The sequence below is a fragment of the Struthio camelus genome, chromosome 15 (genome assembly GCF_040807025.1).
Source record: "Struthio camelus isolate bStrCam1 chromosome 15, bStrCam1.hap1, whole genome shotgun sequence".
NCBI lineage: Eukaryota > Metazoa > Chordata > Aves > Struthioniformes > Struthionidae > Struthio > Struthio camelus.
This window is the reverse complement of record NC_090956.1, coordinates 8,984,580-8,999,282: the sequence shown is the minus strand read 5'-3', so window position 1 is coordinate 8,999,282 and position 14,703 is coordinate 8,984,580. Positions and strand designations below refer to the sequence as shown.

The window sequence follows — 14,703 nt, the reverse complement described above, 5'->3', positions numbered from 1 at the left end:
TTATACTTCTTGTAAGTGAAACAATAGTGCCATCAGGTGGGCAGGCAGGTGAGCGATTCCTTGAAGAATTCATAGGACAGCCTGTTGTGTGTATTTTGAATGTATTGTAGTATCAGTAATCTGGGTTCATCTTGGAACCAGTTGTCTAATATTAAAACTAACTTACTTAGCACTAGGTCCTGCCATCTGTATAGGCTATATCATCATTGCGAGATGTAGAGGCCTGCCAGTCTTGATCGGTGTATAAAACAATCAGTTGCATAAAGAATGACATAAAAACTTAACAGAGCATTAAATACACCTTTTGCTTGTACAAGTATATGTTCAGCACTACCTGTTACCATGATCAGGTTTTATACCCCGACATTTTATTAACTCAAAGATTTTTACAGCAAGTGCTAGCTTTTATGCAAATATTGAAAATAAATGGCTCACAGAAATACTTTTAATTTTTCATTCTCTTTATATTTTTACTAGACTCTCTAAAGCCCAAAATTCAGATTAGCAAAGTGGATTCCTGTTTAATCTTCCAGTGATGTAAAGACCCTCTGCTTAAAACATTGAGGAGTGTGGTTCAAGTAGTGCCTTGCACTGCTTCAGACATTTTCTAGCAATATGAAGTCACTTCCTAGCAATTGTTCATGATCTTTCACAGTACAGAATGTATAAATGAATAGTAGACTTGCAGAAGGAAAGATTGATTACAGTACAGATAGCTTGGTCTTCATTTTGAACGCTTTTTAAGATTTGACCAGGGCTTGAAACTCTGAAAAAGAAAGAAAAGAATAGTGAAATTGGACCACATTTTTAATCTCACAGTCAAAAGAGTATTTTTATTTTTAGAGTTAAAATGGGAAACAAATAATATTTTGTCCAGTAATCATTTCTTGAAGGTTAGTGCGTTGTATGCTGATAGTAATGGATACTTAAAAAGTTTGCATTTAAGTATTCTTTTCACGTTATATCAATAGTTCAAAAGTAAATATCAGTGAAATGATACGCTAAAATGTCCTAAATATGTAAATTAGGATTCCAAAGTCCTGAAAAATCTCTGTAGATGAAAAACTGGACTGAGCACCTATTGCCCAGGGTGAATATAGGCAGGTTCCTGTGTTATACCCGTTCTACCATAGGAAGCAGAGCTGAGCACCTCAGATCCATAACAGCCAGCATGTGGAGCAGGGCAGCTGTCTACAGCTAGAAGCTAGGAAGTGCCAAGGGCAAAGAATTACTCTGTTTCATAAAAAGAATCTTACCATCCACTCCAATTTTACCGTCTCCATCACTGTCACCTGCTACCGGGAATGCCTTGGTCTCAGCATCAGTCAAAGCTCTGGCAGTGGCAGAGAAGTTCTTCAGGAAAAGCCTGTTAAAGATGAGAGGACAAATTAGCAAGAAATATTCAGTACTAGAAGCATATAGAGTTTGTTATTGATAATAGCTGTAAAATTCCAAGCCTAATTCAATCTTTGAGACTATTTCAAAAACTTTGTCAAGTCCTGTTGAATTCAGTGACAGAACTTCCTTCCACTTCAGTGAAAAAAGAATAAGAAAGGAAGAGGTCGTTGCATCATCATATGTAAAAATCCTTGATGACGTTTTGGCTTCATTGGATTGAAAAGGTAAAATTAAAACTGATTCTCTAGTGGCAAGATTCCTTTTCCCCCTTCCTCATCTTCCTTCTTCTCTCCTAAGAGTGGCAAGAATTTAGCTAGCCTTAGTTTTTAACTTCCAAGTCAGATGAATACCATCTGGGAGGTAGAATCAGCTGACAGCCCTTTGAATTCAGTCTAGTAAAAAAACCTTGCAATAATAAAAAGCAAACTCTAGCAGAACTACTGCTTTTGTCTTTACAGTCTGTCACTTATCCATACATGAAATAAGTATTTTAAGCGCTATAGAAGTATTTTCTCCTTGTGATCCACCTTTTCCTTCGTTATTTGTCTTGCAACTTCTTCAGCACAAGCACAAAAAAAAATTGATTTTGTTCTAGAATCCAAAAGGATTGACAGAAAGGGTGTATTCCTAATCTTATCCTTGTCAGATATTTTAAGACAGTAAAATAAAAGCCTATTGGTAACTCTTTTTTTGTTTATGTGTGTGGGTTTTTTTTTTCCTTTTTTATTAGTTACTTACTTCAATTCGTCTTCCTCAATAAAGCCGCTCCTGTCCTGGTCAAGGATTCCAAAGACTTTGGCCAGCTGGTCTTTGGACTTGGAGTTAAGACCCTCTTTGACAAAAAAAGTTTTGTAATTGAAAGAATCTGCGGCTGAAATAAATAAGCAAGAGGCGATGAAGAACAGTAGAGATCTGGCACCAAAACATAAGCTTTTTCTACATAAAGCAACACAGTGCTCAGCAGCACAGCAAGAGTCATTACAAACTCTATTCAACAATCTTTGGTTTTCCTCAGTTGACTTAAGATTAGTAAGATATTTCTGTTATTGCTCTCTCAAACCTAGGAAGCAAAATATTCAGTATGGTCTTTATCATGTGAGAACATAAATTTGTAAGTAGATATTTCATTGAAAAATCAATTCACAGAACTTGATGATGGAAAGCTTGCTTGTATTGAAATCAGTAGCAGTTTTATCATTATTCTCCAAGTAAACCAAGATTTCAGCCTCTGTTTTTTTGTACTTGAATTGCTAAAACGGACAAGTGATGATGGTGTCTGTACCTTGGTAGGCACAGGTTAAAATCTGCATCTGTTCCGTTCCCTTATCTCCTTTTTCTCTCTTCGGTAAAACAATTAAAGCTGTTGTTTGCAAACCACCATAGCAAGAACATCTTACCATGTCCTCTGGAGATGGGAAAAGATGTTACACTGTGTAATTCATCCCTTCAGCTTTTTCTGTTTCCATTGGAACTGGGGACTTGGGGTAGCAAGGAGGGAGGAATTTGATAGATAAACTGAAAAGCTGAGAAGTTTTCATAAGGTAACTGTTACCTTGGCAGCTTTGTAGGCCAGCAGCAATTTCAGCATCTGTCAGGATACCAGCAAGAGCCATGTCCCAGCTGCTGTAAAATGGAAAATAATACTGGATGGAGTTAATACAACATGATAAATAAGAACTATATGGAACTATTGGGGGGGGGGGTTGATGCTATGATGAGGGAAATAGCAGCAGCTGTAAACAATGATCTAGCTGATCCACTATATACTGATCTTGCTCTATCAGCCTTTGATGCTACCTGGTGAGGGCAGCCATGTTTGATTAGCCGGGGCAGTCGCAACACAGGTCCCACTGCAAACCAGGGGAGCTGCCCTGCAGGAGCACTGACTCTTCCATCCTTTTCTTCAGACACATGTAGTGGATCTGCTTTGCTGTTGTCTCTGGTTAAGAAGATTGGGTGCACAGACTGAGGACAAAACCAAAATAGAAGTGCACTGCATTTTGGGATCCTTGGTTATTTCTGTGTGTTTTTTGGGGGGAAGGGGGGGTGGGTAAACTGATGTGATGACTACAAAAGCTCCCAGAGGAGAGATTCAACTCCCCTTGTTCCTTTATTTTCCCCAAGCCAAGAACAGAACAAAATGTAAAAGATCTACAGAGTCCTCTTGACTTAATTCTTTCTTAAATGGCAGAGATAATGACTTATATAGACCTTAGTTAAGTCCTCCTGACCTTTTACAGAAGTCCTAGAGCCACGTGATGGCTCAGATACCCCAGAGGATAAGTTACTGTAGCTGACAAGACCTGCTAGCTAATCAGATTGATGTTTATATCCCAAAGGAATGTGTATGGTATTTTAGACAATATGTAAGGTTTAGTGCCATAAAAAGTAAATCCTCTCAACTTGTGCCTATTTTTAGTCTAGTGAGTGATTTTTGAGTTGTGGGTGAACAAGTTTTGTAGACATTTTATTGCTTAAATGCTGAGTAGAAATAGACATCTTCATGATAGACTCTGACTTTTGAGGGCCTAATCCTGATAGCAATTGCCCATGAAAGCATTGCTCCTGTAATCTCCCTGGTAGTCTTCAAATAATAGCAATATTGGTGACACATGTTGTAGATCTATCTGACATACAAGTAGAATCTCACATAGATAAAACTTTTAATTTTGAGTGATCCCAAATCATTCTTAATAAACTGCTATGTAAGGTTCAGTTATTCAGTTACTGAAATCCGTACTTTAGAATATAAAGCAAAAGAATATAATAGCAAAAGAAATTTGCTCAGTATTAATTCACTACATGATGCACATTTTAAATAATAACAATAGTAAATCTGTCCATTTATGTAATGAAGGTTGTCAGTTGTTCAGTGGCACACAGCATTATGCACCAATTAAAGGTAAGGCAAGAAGCGAAACTGAGCTTTTCCTAAGTGAAATCAGTGACAATTGTCTTTTCTGCATTGAAAAAATAAGTTCTTGTGAGGATTCAAACAACGGCTAAGCACAAGCTGCAGCTTTTCTCTTAGTGAGGTATTAATAGGACCCTCTACTGAGCAAGTTACTTTTAAAGGCATTTTGTCCTGAACTGATGGATATATAAACTTAATGCTCCAGTCAGTCTTCCCATCTGGGAATCTAGCTTTGCCTTTGTTTAAAATTCCTAAGAAATAATTTAGAATATTGCCTGGTATTGGAGGGGATCTGATAATTGTGCAAGGATTTAATGAACATTGAAGAAATAACTCCAGACTACATGGAGATTACAAAGCGTTCATCGTTAACGCTTTAAATATTGGGTATTCATGTGGCTAACCAGAGCTTGCCTGTAGATGGCACCAAAGACAATCAAGTCCAGCCATGAACTCTGTGGGGACTAGGATGAGAGAGAACTGAAGAACAGAAAATGAGAACAGGTGGTCCAGGGGATGTCTAGGGGCCATTTTTTAAATAATATTGAGGAAGAGTGGATTGTTTCAGCTAGATATGGAAGAAAGATTTTCCTGTGTTTGTGCTGTCGAAATGTTACAGCCTGCCAGGGAGGTCATTGCAAATATGAGGTCAGTTTGTTCTTTGAGCCCAGGAGTCAGTGCAGCAAGCTAGTGTCTGGGAAATACCAGCTGATAACTATCTATCTAGATGTGATGAAACCAAAGCAATTCCTTCTGAGTTAGGTATTTGTACGTTCTCAATTTGACATAAGTTTCCCTTTGAACTGTAGGACCAGTAGTGTATTTGTAACTCCAGGGGAAGTCATTGTCTGGGGGCACCTTCTCTTCATAGTGTAATTGGTGTGGTAAGCTGATTTTGTCTTTTGGACCTTGTTATACAGAAGCTACTATTTTCTTGTTTTCATGAGTGTAGGACACACTGATGAGCAAATCCAAAGTTATTGAGTATCCCAACTGATAGACAGTTTGCTCTATAGGACTTTAAGTCCACACTGATGTAATGTTGTCTCTGTGCTTGCAAGCAAAAGTAATGTGGAAAAGCAGAGAGTTCCATAAAATATGAAACTTTAAATTAAATTAGTTCAGATTCCACAGCGTCCACTTACTAAAATGTTTTAAAATATACAAACGACTAAGAGTGAAAATGTTAGGTATACCTCTGTTCAGGGATTTAATCAAGATGTATCTATTTCAGTAACCCATTCCCGGAAATGAATCCTGCCTTGGCCCCTCTGCCCACACGATTTGTGTGAAGAGCTCCAGGCGTCTCTGATGATGTGGCATGATAGATTTTCCACGTGGGCTGGCTGCTAACTCAAAGAAGAAACTTTACCAGTCTGTGTGTAATGAATGTTCTGACACCCCCTTGCCCTTTCTCTGCTCTCTCACTCCTTTTATTAGAAGATGAATGCCAGATTTTGAGGAGTTAGAGAGCTGAAATTGAATTTGAAGTTTACAAAAGGCTCAAGGCTGGGATTTCCACAGGAACGTAAAGGTATCAGGCAGCCAGCTTCTATTGAATATCAGGAGATTTTATCTTTTTCATGCATCATTCTGCTCTTTCATCCTTTTTTTATCAGGGCAAACCAAAATTTTTGCGTGAGAGACATGGTGGATTCAACAGCTGGAGGAGTAGTTTGGGTTTGGGGTGTTGGGCCCACCGTATATCCTTTGTGTAAGAGCATGTGTAGGACAATCAGTTTCTTTGTTCAGTTCCCACTATACGGGGTTCATAGTAAATCTTTATTTCAGAAGAAGTTTTGGAAGGATTAGAGATTAAATTGCTCACATAGGCTAATGAGAGGAGTGTGTATGCATCTGAGGTGTGCTTGAGAACTTACAGTCTTTGGACCCTGTGGAAGGCTCTGCTGCTCAAATTTTGGGTCACTCTTTAATTACCTTAAGTAAAGGTAAAGTGTACAGACAATATTTCTTTTATCCTGGGAATTATGGAGTGGTATTGTACTGAGTAGGATGGTCTTACTCTAAAGCTGAGAACAAGATATCAGGGTGATATACAGGATGTTGCTAGATCCTTTCTGGTTTATAAAAAATGGTTTATAATAGAATCTTGGGGGTTTTACTGTGTACTAAGCTGTGTTTTATTTGTGTAGTTGATTCATAGAAGTTTGATTTAGAGGATTTAATACCTAATTAGATTGCCCAGAGGGACTGTAGAACATCCGTCTTTGGAGATTCTCAAACTCAGCTTAGAGCAATCTGTTCTAGAGTTGGCCCTCTGAATCAGGGGTTGGACCAGAGACCTCCAGAGGTTCCCCGCAGCCTAAACTACTCTGTGATTCTGTTCCTTAGTTGTGGTGATTCTATGCCACTCAATGATGGTAACATTGGTGATATCACCGTATGTCTCATTACTACTTCAGATGGCATCCAGATAGATATTTGGCAGTCAGCAGGTTTTCTCTAGTGCTATGACAGCGTCCCAGTTTAGAGAAACTCTTTGCTATTTCTTAAGAAAATTGAAGGCTGCCACTGGCTGAACTTAAATTCACTTAAAGGACCTTCCTGGAAGGTTGGAATTGGGACTTTTGGGAGTTTACTATAATCTATCTAACCAAGAAAGTGACTGGATGGCTTTAACAAGATTTAAAACCCATCTTACCAGGAGTTACTGTTTAAAGAGAGCAAATTTTCTTATGAACAAAATTCTCTAAGTTTTACTTAGAGTTGCAACATATACAGGAGTTGCCTAACTCTCAGAAGTACTTAATTCCCACTTGCGGCAACAGAAGGGAGTGACGTGCGGTTGCCTAGCCTCTCTGAAATACAGGATGTGTCACTGCAGTCTTGTACTTCTTGCATTCCATATTAGACTTTTAGGTGTGCAAGGAATGCAATATCAAGTCTGTCACCTATGGTATTCCCATATGTGCTGTCTGCTTTGGAATACTGACATATTTTAGTGATTATTAGTGTGGGGGGCTAATGTATATGATGTAGTATATTTGCATATTGCTGCAGATTTGGGTTGCTCTGGATTTTTTCTTCAGTGGATAGGAAAAGGAAGAAGGTAAAAGGAACCAAGAGAGTCTCTTCATTATGCACAATATTTCACTGTTGCAATTAACACCTGCTATAATTTAAACCCAGATTTAACATCAGAGGAGTTGGGGATAGAATTAGGATTTATATTCATGATAATTCTCCCAAGGCTTCAGTGAGACTGATTGCTAGAATTCCTCTTTTGCATTAACAGTCTTAAATCTGCCAAACAGCTCTCTTACATGGTTGGGTGCAAGTGAGCTGTACTTGCCTCACCTAATCATCTTGCAATTCATGGAAATGCCAACTCTGTATCTTACATAAAAGTTCCAGAAGGCTTTGTTTCTTCTCTTTTTTTTTGCAGCAGCTGCCAAATTATAATTATCCAGTTTCAGCAGGGAATATTAAAATGACAGTCTACTTGTGAGCTGCAACCATGTCGTGGTTGGGATGAGAAAGGAGACAACTAAATGTTGGTAGGGAAATTTCCAACCCACTCAGCCAGAAAGGCACAACATCCACCCAGTCTACTGCGCCCTGGATTTAATCATGAACATTATTTACTTTGTCCGTTAATGAAGACAATGCTATAACTAGCTCTAAACCCTGTACAAGACTTAGTAAAGGAAAGAGTAGTTCTTAGTCATTTTCTTAGTTATTTTCCGACTTCAGTGAATTGCTGATATTATGGCTTATGTTGATAGTTATTCCCTATAATAAATGAGTAATGGCTGTTATTTAACAACATAACACGAATAGTATTTTTACTCTGTTTGGCATTAGATGAACAAACAGCAAGACTGAGTATTGTTTTATCTGTAGTAAACATAGAATTTTACAAATGTGTCAAAGTCTTATAGTTTTATAGGTATTAAGAGATAATAAGCAACGTGCTCATGATTAACAGAATCGCCCCCCCGAGTCCTAGGACATGGGTCATCAAGGGACTGTGACTTTTGACAGTGGCAGAGTTGGGATTAGAACCTTCTCCCCTGTCTCACAGCTGCCTTAGATTTCATGAAAGATAAATCTGCTTAAGGGAGAGTTTCATTTTAGGCCATAAACACTCTCTGACGATATATGCTGTAGCCTAGTACTTGATTTTTTTAAATTACCCACACGTTTATTCCATGCTTTGAGCTATGTGTCAACTCCTCTTAATTTTTTTCTCATAGTCTCCGCACTGGAACTGAATATAGATTATTTTTAGCTATCTTGTTAGCATTTCTTTTCCTCAAGGATCAGAGAATTAAGCAGAAATAAAACTCCACCAAATCAGGACAGTTAAGCTTTAAAAGATATCATATTGTTTAAGATCATCAGAACTGTGTCTGTGAGGAGAGGTGGCGAGTCGGTATGGCATGGACAACCTGAACAGAATAAAAAAAAGCAGTTTTTTTTCCCCCAAAGTTTTTTTTTTTTTGCTTTTCTCCCTTCATCCAGCCACAAGTTCAATAAAAATCACAAAGTGCCTTCTTTACAATAGAAATATAACAATGCCACGTGACCAAAACATTTGTACATTGCAAGATCTCTCAGCAATCCTGTGTGTGGGGTTGATACATGGCGATTTTGCTGATGCCTTGAAACAGTATAAAAATGTACAAACACATGCTGAGTGTGAGGTGCTTGTTGGAGGAGGTAATTGGAAGAGTCAGTCCAAGGTTGCCTTTGGTCTAATGCTGTTTATGCCTTCACCAGAGACTGGAATTCTGTTGAAGAAAGAAAATGAGAAAGGGAATAAAACTAGATGAAAGTGGTTTTTAACATCTTCAGAAAAGATAGATAAAAATGTCCTGAACTCCTAGCCATGGAGGGCTCCCAAAGTTATTATAACACTGCACAAGCTACTGCTAAGCTGAAGTGCTGGGGGCGTAACAGATTTTTCGCTCCTTAAAAAGAGTATGTGATGAGAGGAGGAGTGCATCTGTAAATTCATATTCATAGGAAATCCAGAGCTAAAGCTAAGCTGTCTTTAACCCATTACAAACTCTGACAATAGCCAAAGTAGCAGAGAGTGAGTTAGGACAAGCTGTCAATATGAATCGGTTTGGTTTTGTTATTCCAAATAAAAAGTATTAGTAATGATATAATTCCAGAATGGGAAATGTGATGGTTAAGGGCTAAGATCAATAATATCCTATTTGGGTCTTATAAACAGAAGCTTCAAAACCTGCTGCTAAAGCAAATTCCTCCAACAGTGTATCTCTCTCTCCTCCCCAACTCCGGCTAAGATTAGCACGTGTGCCTGTTAGAGTTATTGCCACCTGTCCTACTTCAGCTGAGACAGCCCAGTTTTCAGTGACTTCATCTCTAATACATGATGCATAATGTCCTATTTTTCTTTGCTGGAATCTCTAAAAGAAATAACCTGGCCAGTTCACATCATTCCTCTGAGGTTTTCTTAAGGAATTTGATTTAGTTGCTCATAGAAGGGCCGCCCAGTGAAGTTTGCACTGATCAGATAATTTTCTGGCACAAAATTTTGTGCTGCATTGCAGCAGTTCTATCCTGCAAAAGCATTGCCAGACTTGTTTTACATTGCCGAGTTATCCAGTCAGTAATATTGGCCAACCTTTGATGGATGGAGAAATAAGCATATCTAAGAAGAAGTGTGCTTAAGAGAAAAGGTATCGTGTGGCCAGAAGCATCCACTGCCAGAGTTAAAATTCAGAGAATGAATAGGTGTTCCGGATGTTCAAAAAATCTGGCAGGCTGAGTCTATGGGCCAGCCTCACTGCCAAAATTAACCACAGAGCCATCATTACTGGCTGGAAGAACAGGCTCTACGCTGGGACTAAATGTGGTATCACAGCAACAGAGCCCAAACAGGAATAAAGCTATAAAGTGAAAGGCGTATTTGCTGGTGGAAAGTACCAGGCTAAATTACTTGGATGCGTTCTTGGGTGCCATAGTTTAAATGCAGCTCTACAGTTATGCATTTTAAAACACAAATTTGGTCAAGCTTCCAGAAATCCTACCTTCCACTCCAATTTTACCATCTCCATCAGTATCACCTGCAGCCAGAAAAGCCTTGGTCTCCGCAGTGGTTAGAACTCTGGCACTCGAAGAGAAATTCTTCAGAAACAGCCTGAAATAGAACAGGGTAGCGTGCTGTGCTTGAATTTTATTCTCTGAAATTTCCTTGGCAAATGGGTGTTTCTCTTTTTCTTACTTAAATCTAGGCCAAAAAATATGGTTATGTGTAACGCTTACTCTTAATATATGAGGAAATCCACACAGATTCAGCAAAAGACAAGAAATTGCATTTTGTTTAAAAATAGCAGCAAGTTTCTTCTAGGACATCAAGAAAGTTCATAGGCCTACATTGTCTAAAGGAGCACAGCAGCTGAACACTACTTACTGAAGCTCCTCTTCTTCAATGAAACCACTCTTGTCCTGATCAAGAATTCCAAAAACTTTCTTTATCTGATCAGGAGTTTTGCTGGATAAACCAACCGTGGAGAAGAAAGACTTGTAATTGAAGGAATCAGCAGCTGGAAGAAACAAAAAGTTGTTTAAATATCTTCTCTTGAAGTTGCTACTGCTGTATGTATTCCTTGGGAGTATGTATTTCTTTTCTTTAAGCATCAGCCTGCTCCTGTTTCTCTTGTTTCCCAGTGCAGCAAAATATAATATAATGTATGCTTTCCCTTTTTAATCACTTTGTGCCTGTGATCATAAATCCTTTCAGTCAGTTTGAATTTTTCTGGTACAATGCACATGCTGCTAAATCAGGATTTTTGCAGTGTGTCGCATGCAATTAATGAGAAATATTTAGAGGCTGCAACTGTGGCTTAAAGACCAATTCCTGTAATTCTTATTTCATCTCCACTTAGCCCTTACTTTGGTAAAGGATTTGGTGGAAGATTAAGTAATCCACTGTCTTCATCTCATTGAGTATTTGGAAAATTTTTGGCTTTATCCTGCCAGGGAAGAGAGCAGAGGCTGTTCATCGCTTCAGAAATGACATTTGGATTCTGCAAGCTCAGACTTTTTGTTGACATGTTGAAGGAAAAGGCTAAATATTTAAATCTAGGTCTTTAACTGTTTGAAAAATTGAAATAGTGTTTAGAGTTAAGCCAGCCTTATATCAGTTGAAACTGTGGCCCTTTAACTGCTGCTCTGCATTTCAGGGAACGTTACCCACAAAATAACCACTTGTAAGACTTTCTGAATTCATGAGGCTATACTGTAATGGAGCTACAAAGAGATCTCACAGGGAAGGAATCTAAAGGGAAAATGATAGGCATGTTGTCTTAAGATGTAAAAATGATATGCATCTTCTGGTCGCAGAGAGACCATTCCTTACCCTGGCAGCTGGAGAGAGCAGATTCAATATCTTTAGCAGAAAGGATGTCAGTGATGGCCATTGTTGAACTGTAAAATAAATTAAATGTGAGCTACTTAGTCATTAAAACGTCTTCTCTACCTCTTTCATGGCTCTATTTGAAGTTGCTGCTGTGACAGTATGTGATAGGGGAGACATTATTCATCTAATTGTAAGTGGAGCATACTGTAACAGATGTCTGCAGCAGGTGCTTCCACTTGAAGCTGGGTAATGAGGGAGGAATTCTGCATGCTGGAGTGTGGGGCCTCAGGAAGATCTGATGCCTGTATTGCACTGGGAGGGAGCGAATCAAAGGTATGTAGCACCACAAAACTTCATGACTTCTGTGTAGGTTTTCCTGGAGGTGGATTAATACTCAATTAAAATAGACATATATTTAGAGCGTAAATAAAATATAGGGCCGAGTACATCCCCTGGAACTATATCTGGAACACATTTAATTGGAATTTTTGTAAGCTAGTATTATTGTCAGTAAATGTAGTGATCTTTGTGAAGAATGAAAACAATAGCATGGAATAAATAAAATTATTTTTACTCATTTTAAAGAAACCTACATTGAGAAAGTAAATTCCTCCTCCGTTTAGCTGCACACAGTAAATGTACCATATATTTGGCCTGCTGGGCTACTGCCTCCATAAAAGACTACGTTTCATGGTAGCTTTATGGAAAAATTCTCTTTGTAACTAAGCTGTGGTTTTCTTGGCTCAGTATAGATTATAGTAAGCAAGATTTTAATCTAGATTTTGTCATTTCAATATACTGATGTGCTTAGAATAGAGGTATGGAGACTTAATACTCATTCCTCATAGAAGGGAGGAGGCATTTCCTTCTGATACAGCAGCTTTTGACAAAAGATGCTCGTTGTCCCATTCAGCCACCAGCAATCTAAATAGTATTTACCAAAGCAGCATATGTCACTTAAGCAAATGCTACAGGCCTGAATTTCCAGTCAATTTTATTAACGAGAATTTAGCATCAATGCATTTCCAGTTGTAGAGAACACACCAATGAGGACCGGTTAGAAATTAAAACTTGCGACGTTACTGCGAGGCAGTCACATGTTAGTTCAGGAAGGGGAACTGAGGCATGGGAAAGTTATTATTGAAAATCACAAGAGAACAGAACTCCGATTTCATTAATCCCAAACTGAGTCTTCAACAACATCATCCTTCCTGTCCAAGTATAGAAAGCAGCATTCATGTGAGATGGAAACCAATGTTGGTAACCATTTATGGTCAGTGCACTGATGCTGAGATCTACGCGTTGGTTGATACTTTGCCCAAACAATCAAATGGCAGCCTCAATAGCTGTTGGTTTGCAACAGGGGAAATTGTCAGTCATTTCGGTCTCCTTTTGAGCATCTCAAAAGGTGCAGGGAGACAATGGGACAAATTCATGCTGATGGCCACGAAGGTTTCTCCAGCTAAGGCAGATGAGTTACTTCAGTTTTGCCATCGATTATATTGTCCCAGTGGCTTCTCGTGCAGAGTATTTGCTCTCAGCCCTTGGCGAGATAATTTGTAACTCTGCCGTTCACCTGATGCTTACTGATGACAGGATTAAAAACGGGGGAAGTTGAAGGAAAACCTAAAAACTGCAACATAGTCTCATTTGCTATGAGGTGCAACGTTCCTGCCTTTTTCCATCCTGTGATCGGAATGCTGATTCTATTCCATGTTAGATTGTAAAGGTATGACAGACTGGAAGCTGTTATAAGAATATATATTTTTAATTGCATAGATGCTTTCCATTTAGGGAGCATTTTCGTTTTGTGTTTCTTTTTCTGAAAGCAGAGGATCTAATCAGCTTACCTTTGTGGTCTTCTTGACTGGAAAAGGAAGCAATCCGGTTGTGGGGAAAGCACTTGCTGGGTGTCTCCACCAGTGTTGAGCTTGCATATATATACTTTAAGTTGTATACCATATACAGATTTTAGATTTCAGCGTCACGAAGGGGGAATGGTGTCAAATGAACTTGCCTAACTAATCATCTTGCACTATTTTTATCTCGAGAGAATACATATGATATTTGCAAATGAAACAAGATAAGTGGCTAGATATGTGAAAAGGACTGAGTCGCATTGAATTTCTTCTGATTTAAGCAGAAAATACCAACTTCTCTGTATGATGTAGGGCAGAAAGAAAAAAAACCAAACAATCTAATATGCTTGATCCCAGGACTCAGATGAAATGAAGCAGTACTAACTCCTGAAGCGATGCCTTTAGTGAATGTTTAAATGTGATAACTTGTTATGTTATCTGTGGACACTGCATGTGATAGAGGCTTAGTCATTCAAGTAGTAAAAGGGGGGAAAAAAAAGTCCTGTTCAAATATTGTTTGTGTAGCAAACCACTTAGGGAAGATAATAGTCATGTTGTCTCCCAAAATGTACGATCTGTTATTGTTTTGAAAAAAAACCCCAGTGAATTTGTTGCTACAGGAGGTAAAATAATATTATCTCAATCCATCGGAACAGTTGGCTGGGGGAGGGCGTCGTGTCTGGTATGTTTCCCGAGAAAATCTTAGAATTCGGTAAGGCTCTGACATCCTCTTTCGCCGTGCATGCATGAAGCAAAGGGGTGGGGATCTACCCAGCTGTCCCTGAGACCAAAGCCCCTGAGCCCTACACGAAAGATCTTGGCTTTCAGAACGGACAGAAAATTTCGGTAGTAGCATCACTGCGGGGAAGAGTATGTGAGGAGTGTCTTTGCAGTTTTGTAACCTACCTTCTGATCTCTTTAGATAGCTTTTTTGTTTTCTTCAGGATTTTATTCCCCTGTGCTATTGTCAAGTGTTCTGTTGTGTAGCTTAACTTTTTCTTTAGATAACATAGAAAGAATTAGATCATCTCAATTTTCTTTCATGAACTGTGTAGTCTAACTGGGTTAGCAACCTGTCAGCTTGGATCTCCTTTGTGGCTAAAGGCCGCAGAGCAGTGCAAGGTGATTCATGTGGATGACAGCGCAAGATGGCTTTGTGGCCAGGGGCAGGGGATGGC

The 14,703-nt window shown here is 38.8% G+C and overlaps 2 protein-coding genes across 2 annotated transcripts; both read right to left on the bottom strand.

The window, feature by feature from the left end:
• Positions 1 to 720: 720 nt before the first annotated feature.
• On the bottom strand, positions 721 to 3,023 carry LOC104149637 (parvalbumin beta). The gene is made up of 4 exons (XM_009683342.2): positions 2,951 to 3,023; positions 2,137 to 2,269; positions 1,257 to 1,366; positions 721 to 766 (listed from the first exon to the last, which is right to left on the bottom strand). The coding sequence occupies exons 1-4, from the start codon at positions 3,009 to 3,011 to the stop codon at positions 741 to 743; spliced, it is 330 nt and encodes a 109-aa protein (XP_009681637.1). The 5' UTR covers positions 3,012 to 3,023; the 3' UTR covers positions 721 to 740.
• Positions 3,024 to 8,088: 5,065 nt separating this feature from the next.
• On the bottom strand, positions 8,089 to 13,619 carry LOC104149636 (parvalbumin, thymic). The gene is made up of 5 exons (XM_009683341.2): positions 13,517 to 13,619; positions 11,667 to 11,734; positions 10,719 to 10,851; positions 10,336 to 10,445; positions 8,089 to 9,066 (listed from the first exon to the last, which is right to left on the bottom strand). The coding sequence occupies exons 2-5, from the start codon at positions 11,725 to 11,727 to the stop codon at positions 9,041 to 9,043; spliced, it is 330 nt and encodes a 109-aa protein (XP_009681636.1). The 5' UTR covers positions 11,728 to 11,734; positions 13,517 to 13,619; the 3' UTR covers positions 8,089 to 9,040.
• Positions 13,620 to 14,703: the final 1,084 nt, after the last annotated feature.

Coding starts and splice junctions, on each gene's coding strand:
- LOC104149637 (XM_009683342.2), bottom strand. CDS start 3,011: ATGGCTCTTGCTGGTATCCTGACAGATGCTGAAATTGCTGCTGGCCTA. Junction 2,270..2,950: donor TGGCCTACAAAGCTGCCAAG/GTAACAGTTACC, acceptor TATTTATTTCAG/CCGCAGATTCTTTCAATTAC. Junction 767..1,256: donor CGGTAAAATTGGAGTGGATG/GTAAGATTCTTT, acceptor TTTCTTTTTCAG/AGTTTCAAGCCCTGGTCAAA.
- LOC104149636 (XM_009683341.2), bottom strand. CDS start 11,727: ATGGCCATCACTGACATCCTTTCTGCTAAAGATATTGAATCTGCTCTC. Junction 10,446..10,718: donor ATTGAAGAAGAGGAGCTTCA/GTAAGTAGTGTT, acceptor GTTCTATTTCAG/GCTGTTTCTGAAGAATTTCT. Junction 9,067..10,335: donor TGGTAAAATTGGAGTGGAAG/GTAGGATTTCTG, acceptor TTTCTTCAACAG/AATTCCAGTCTCTGGTGAAG.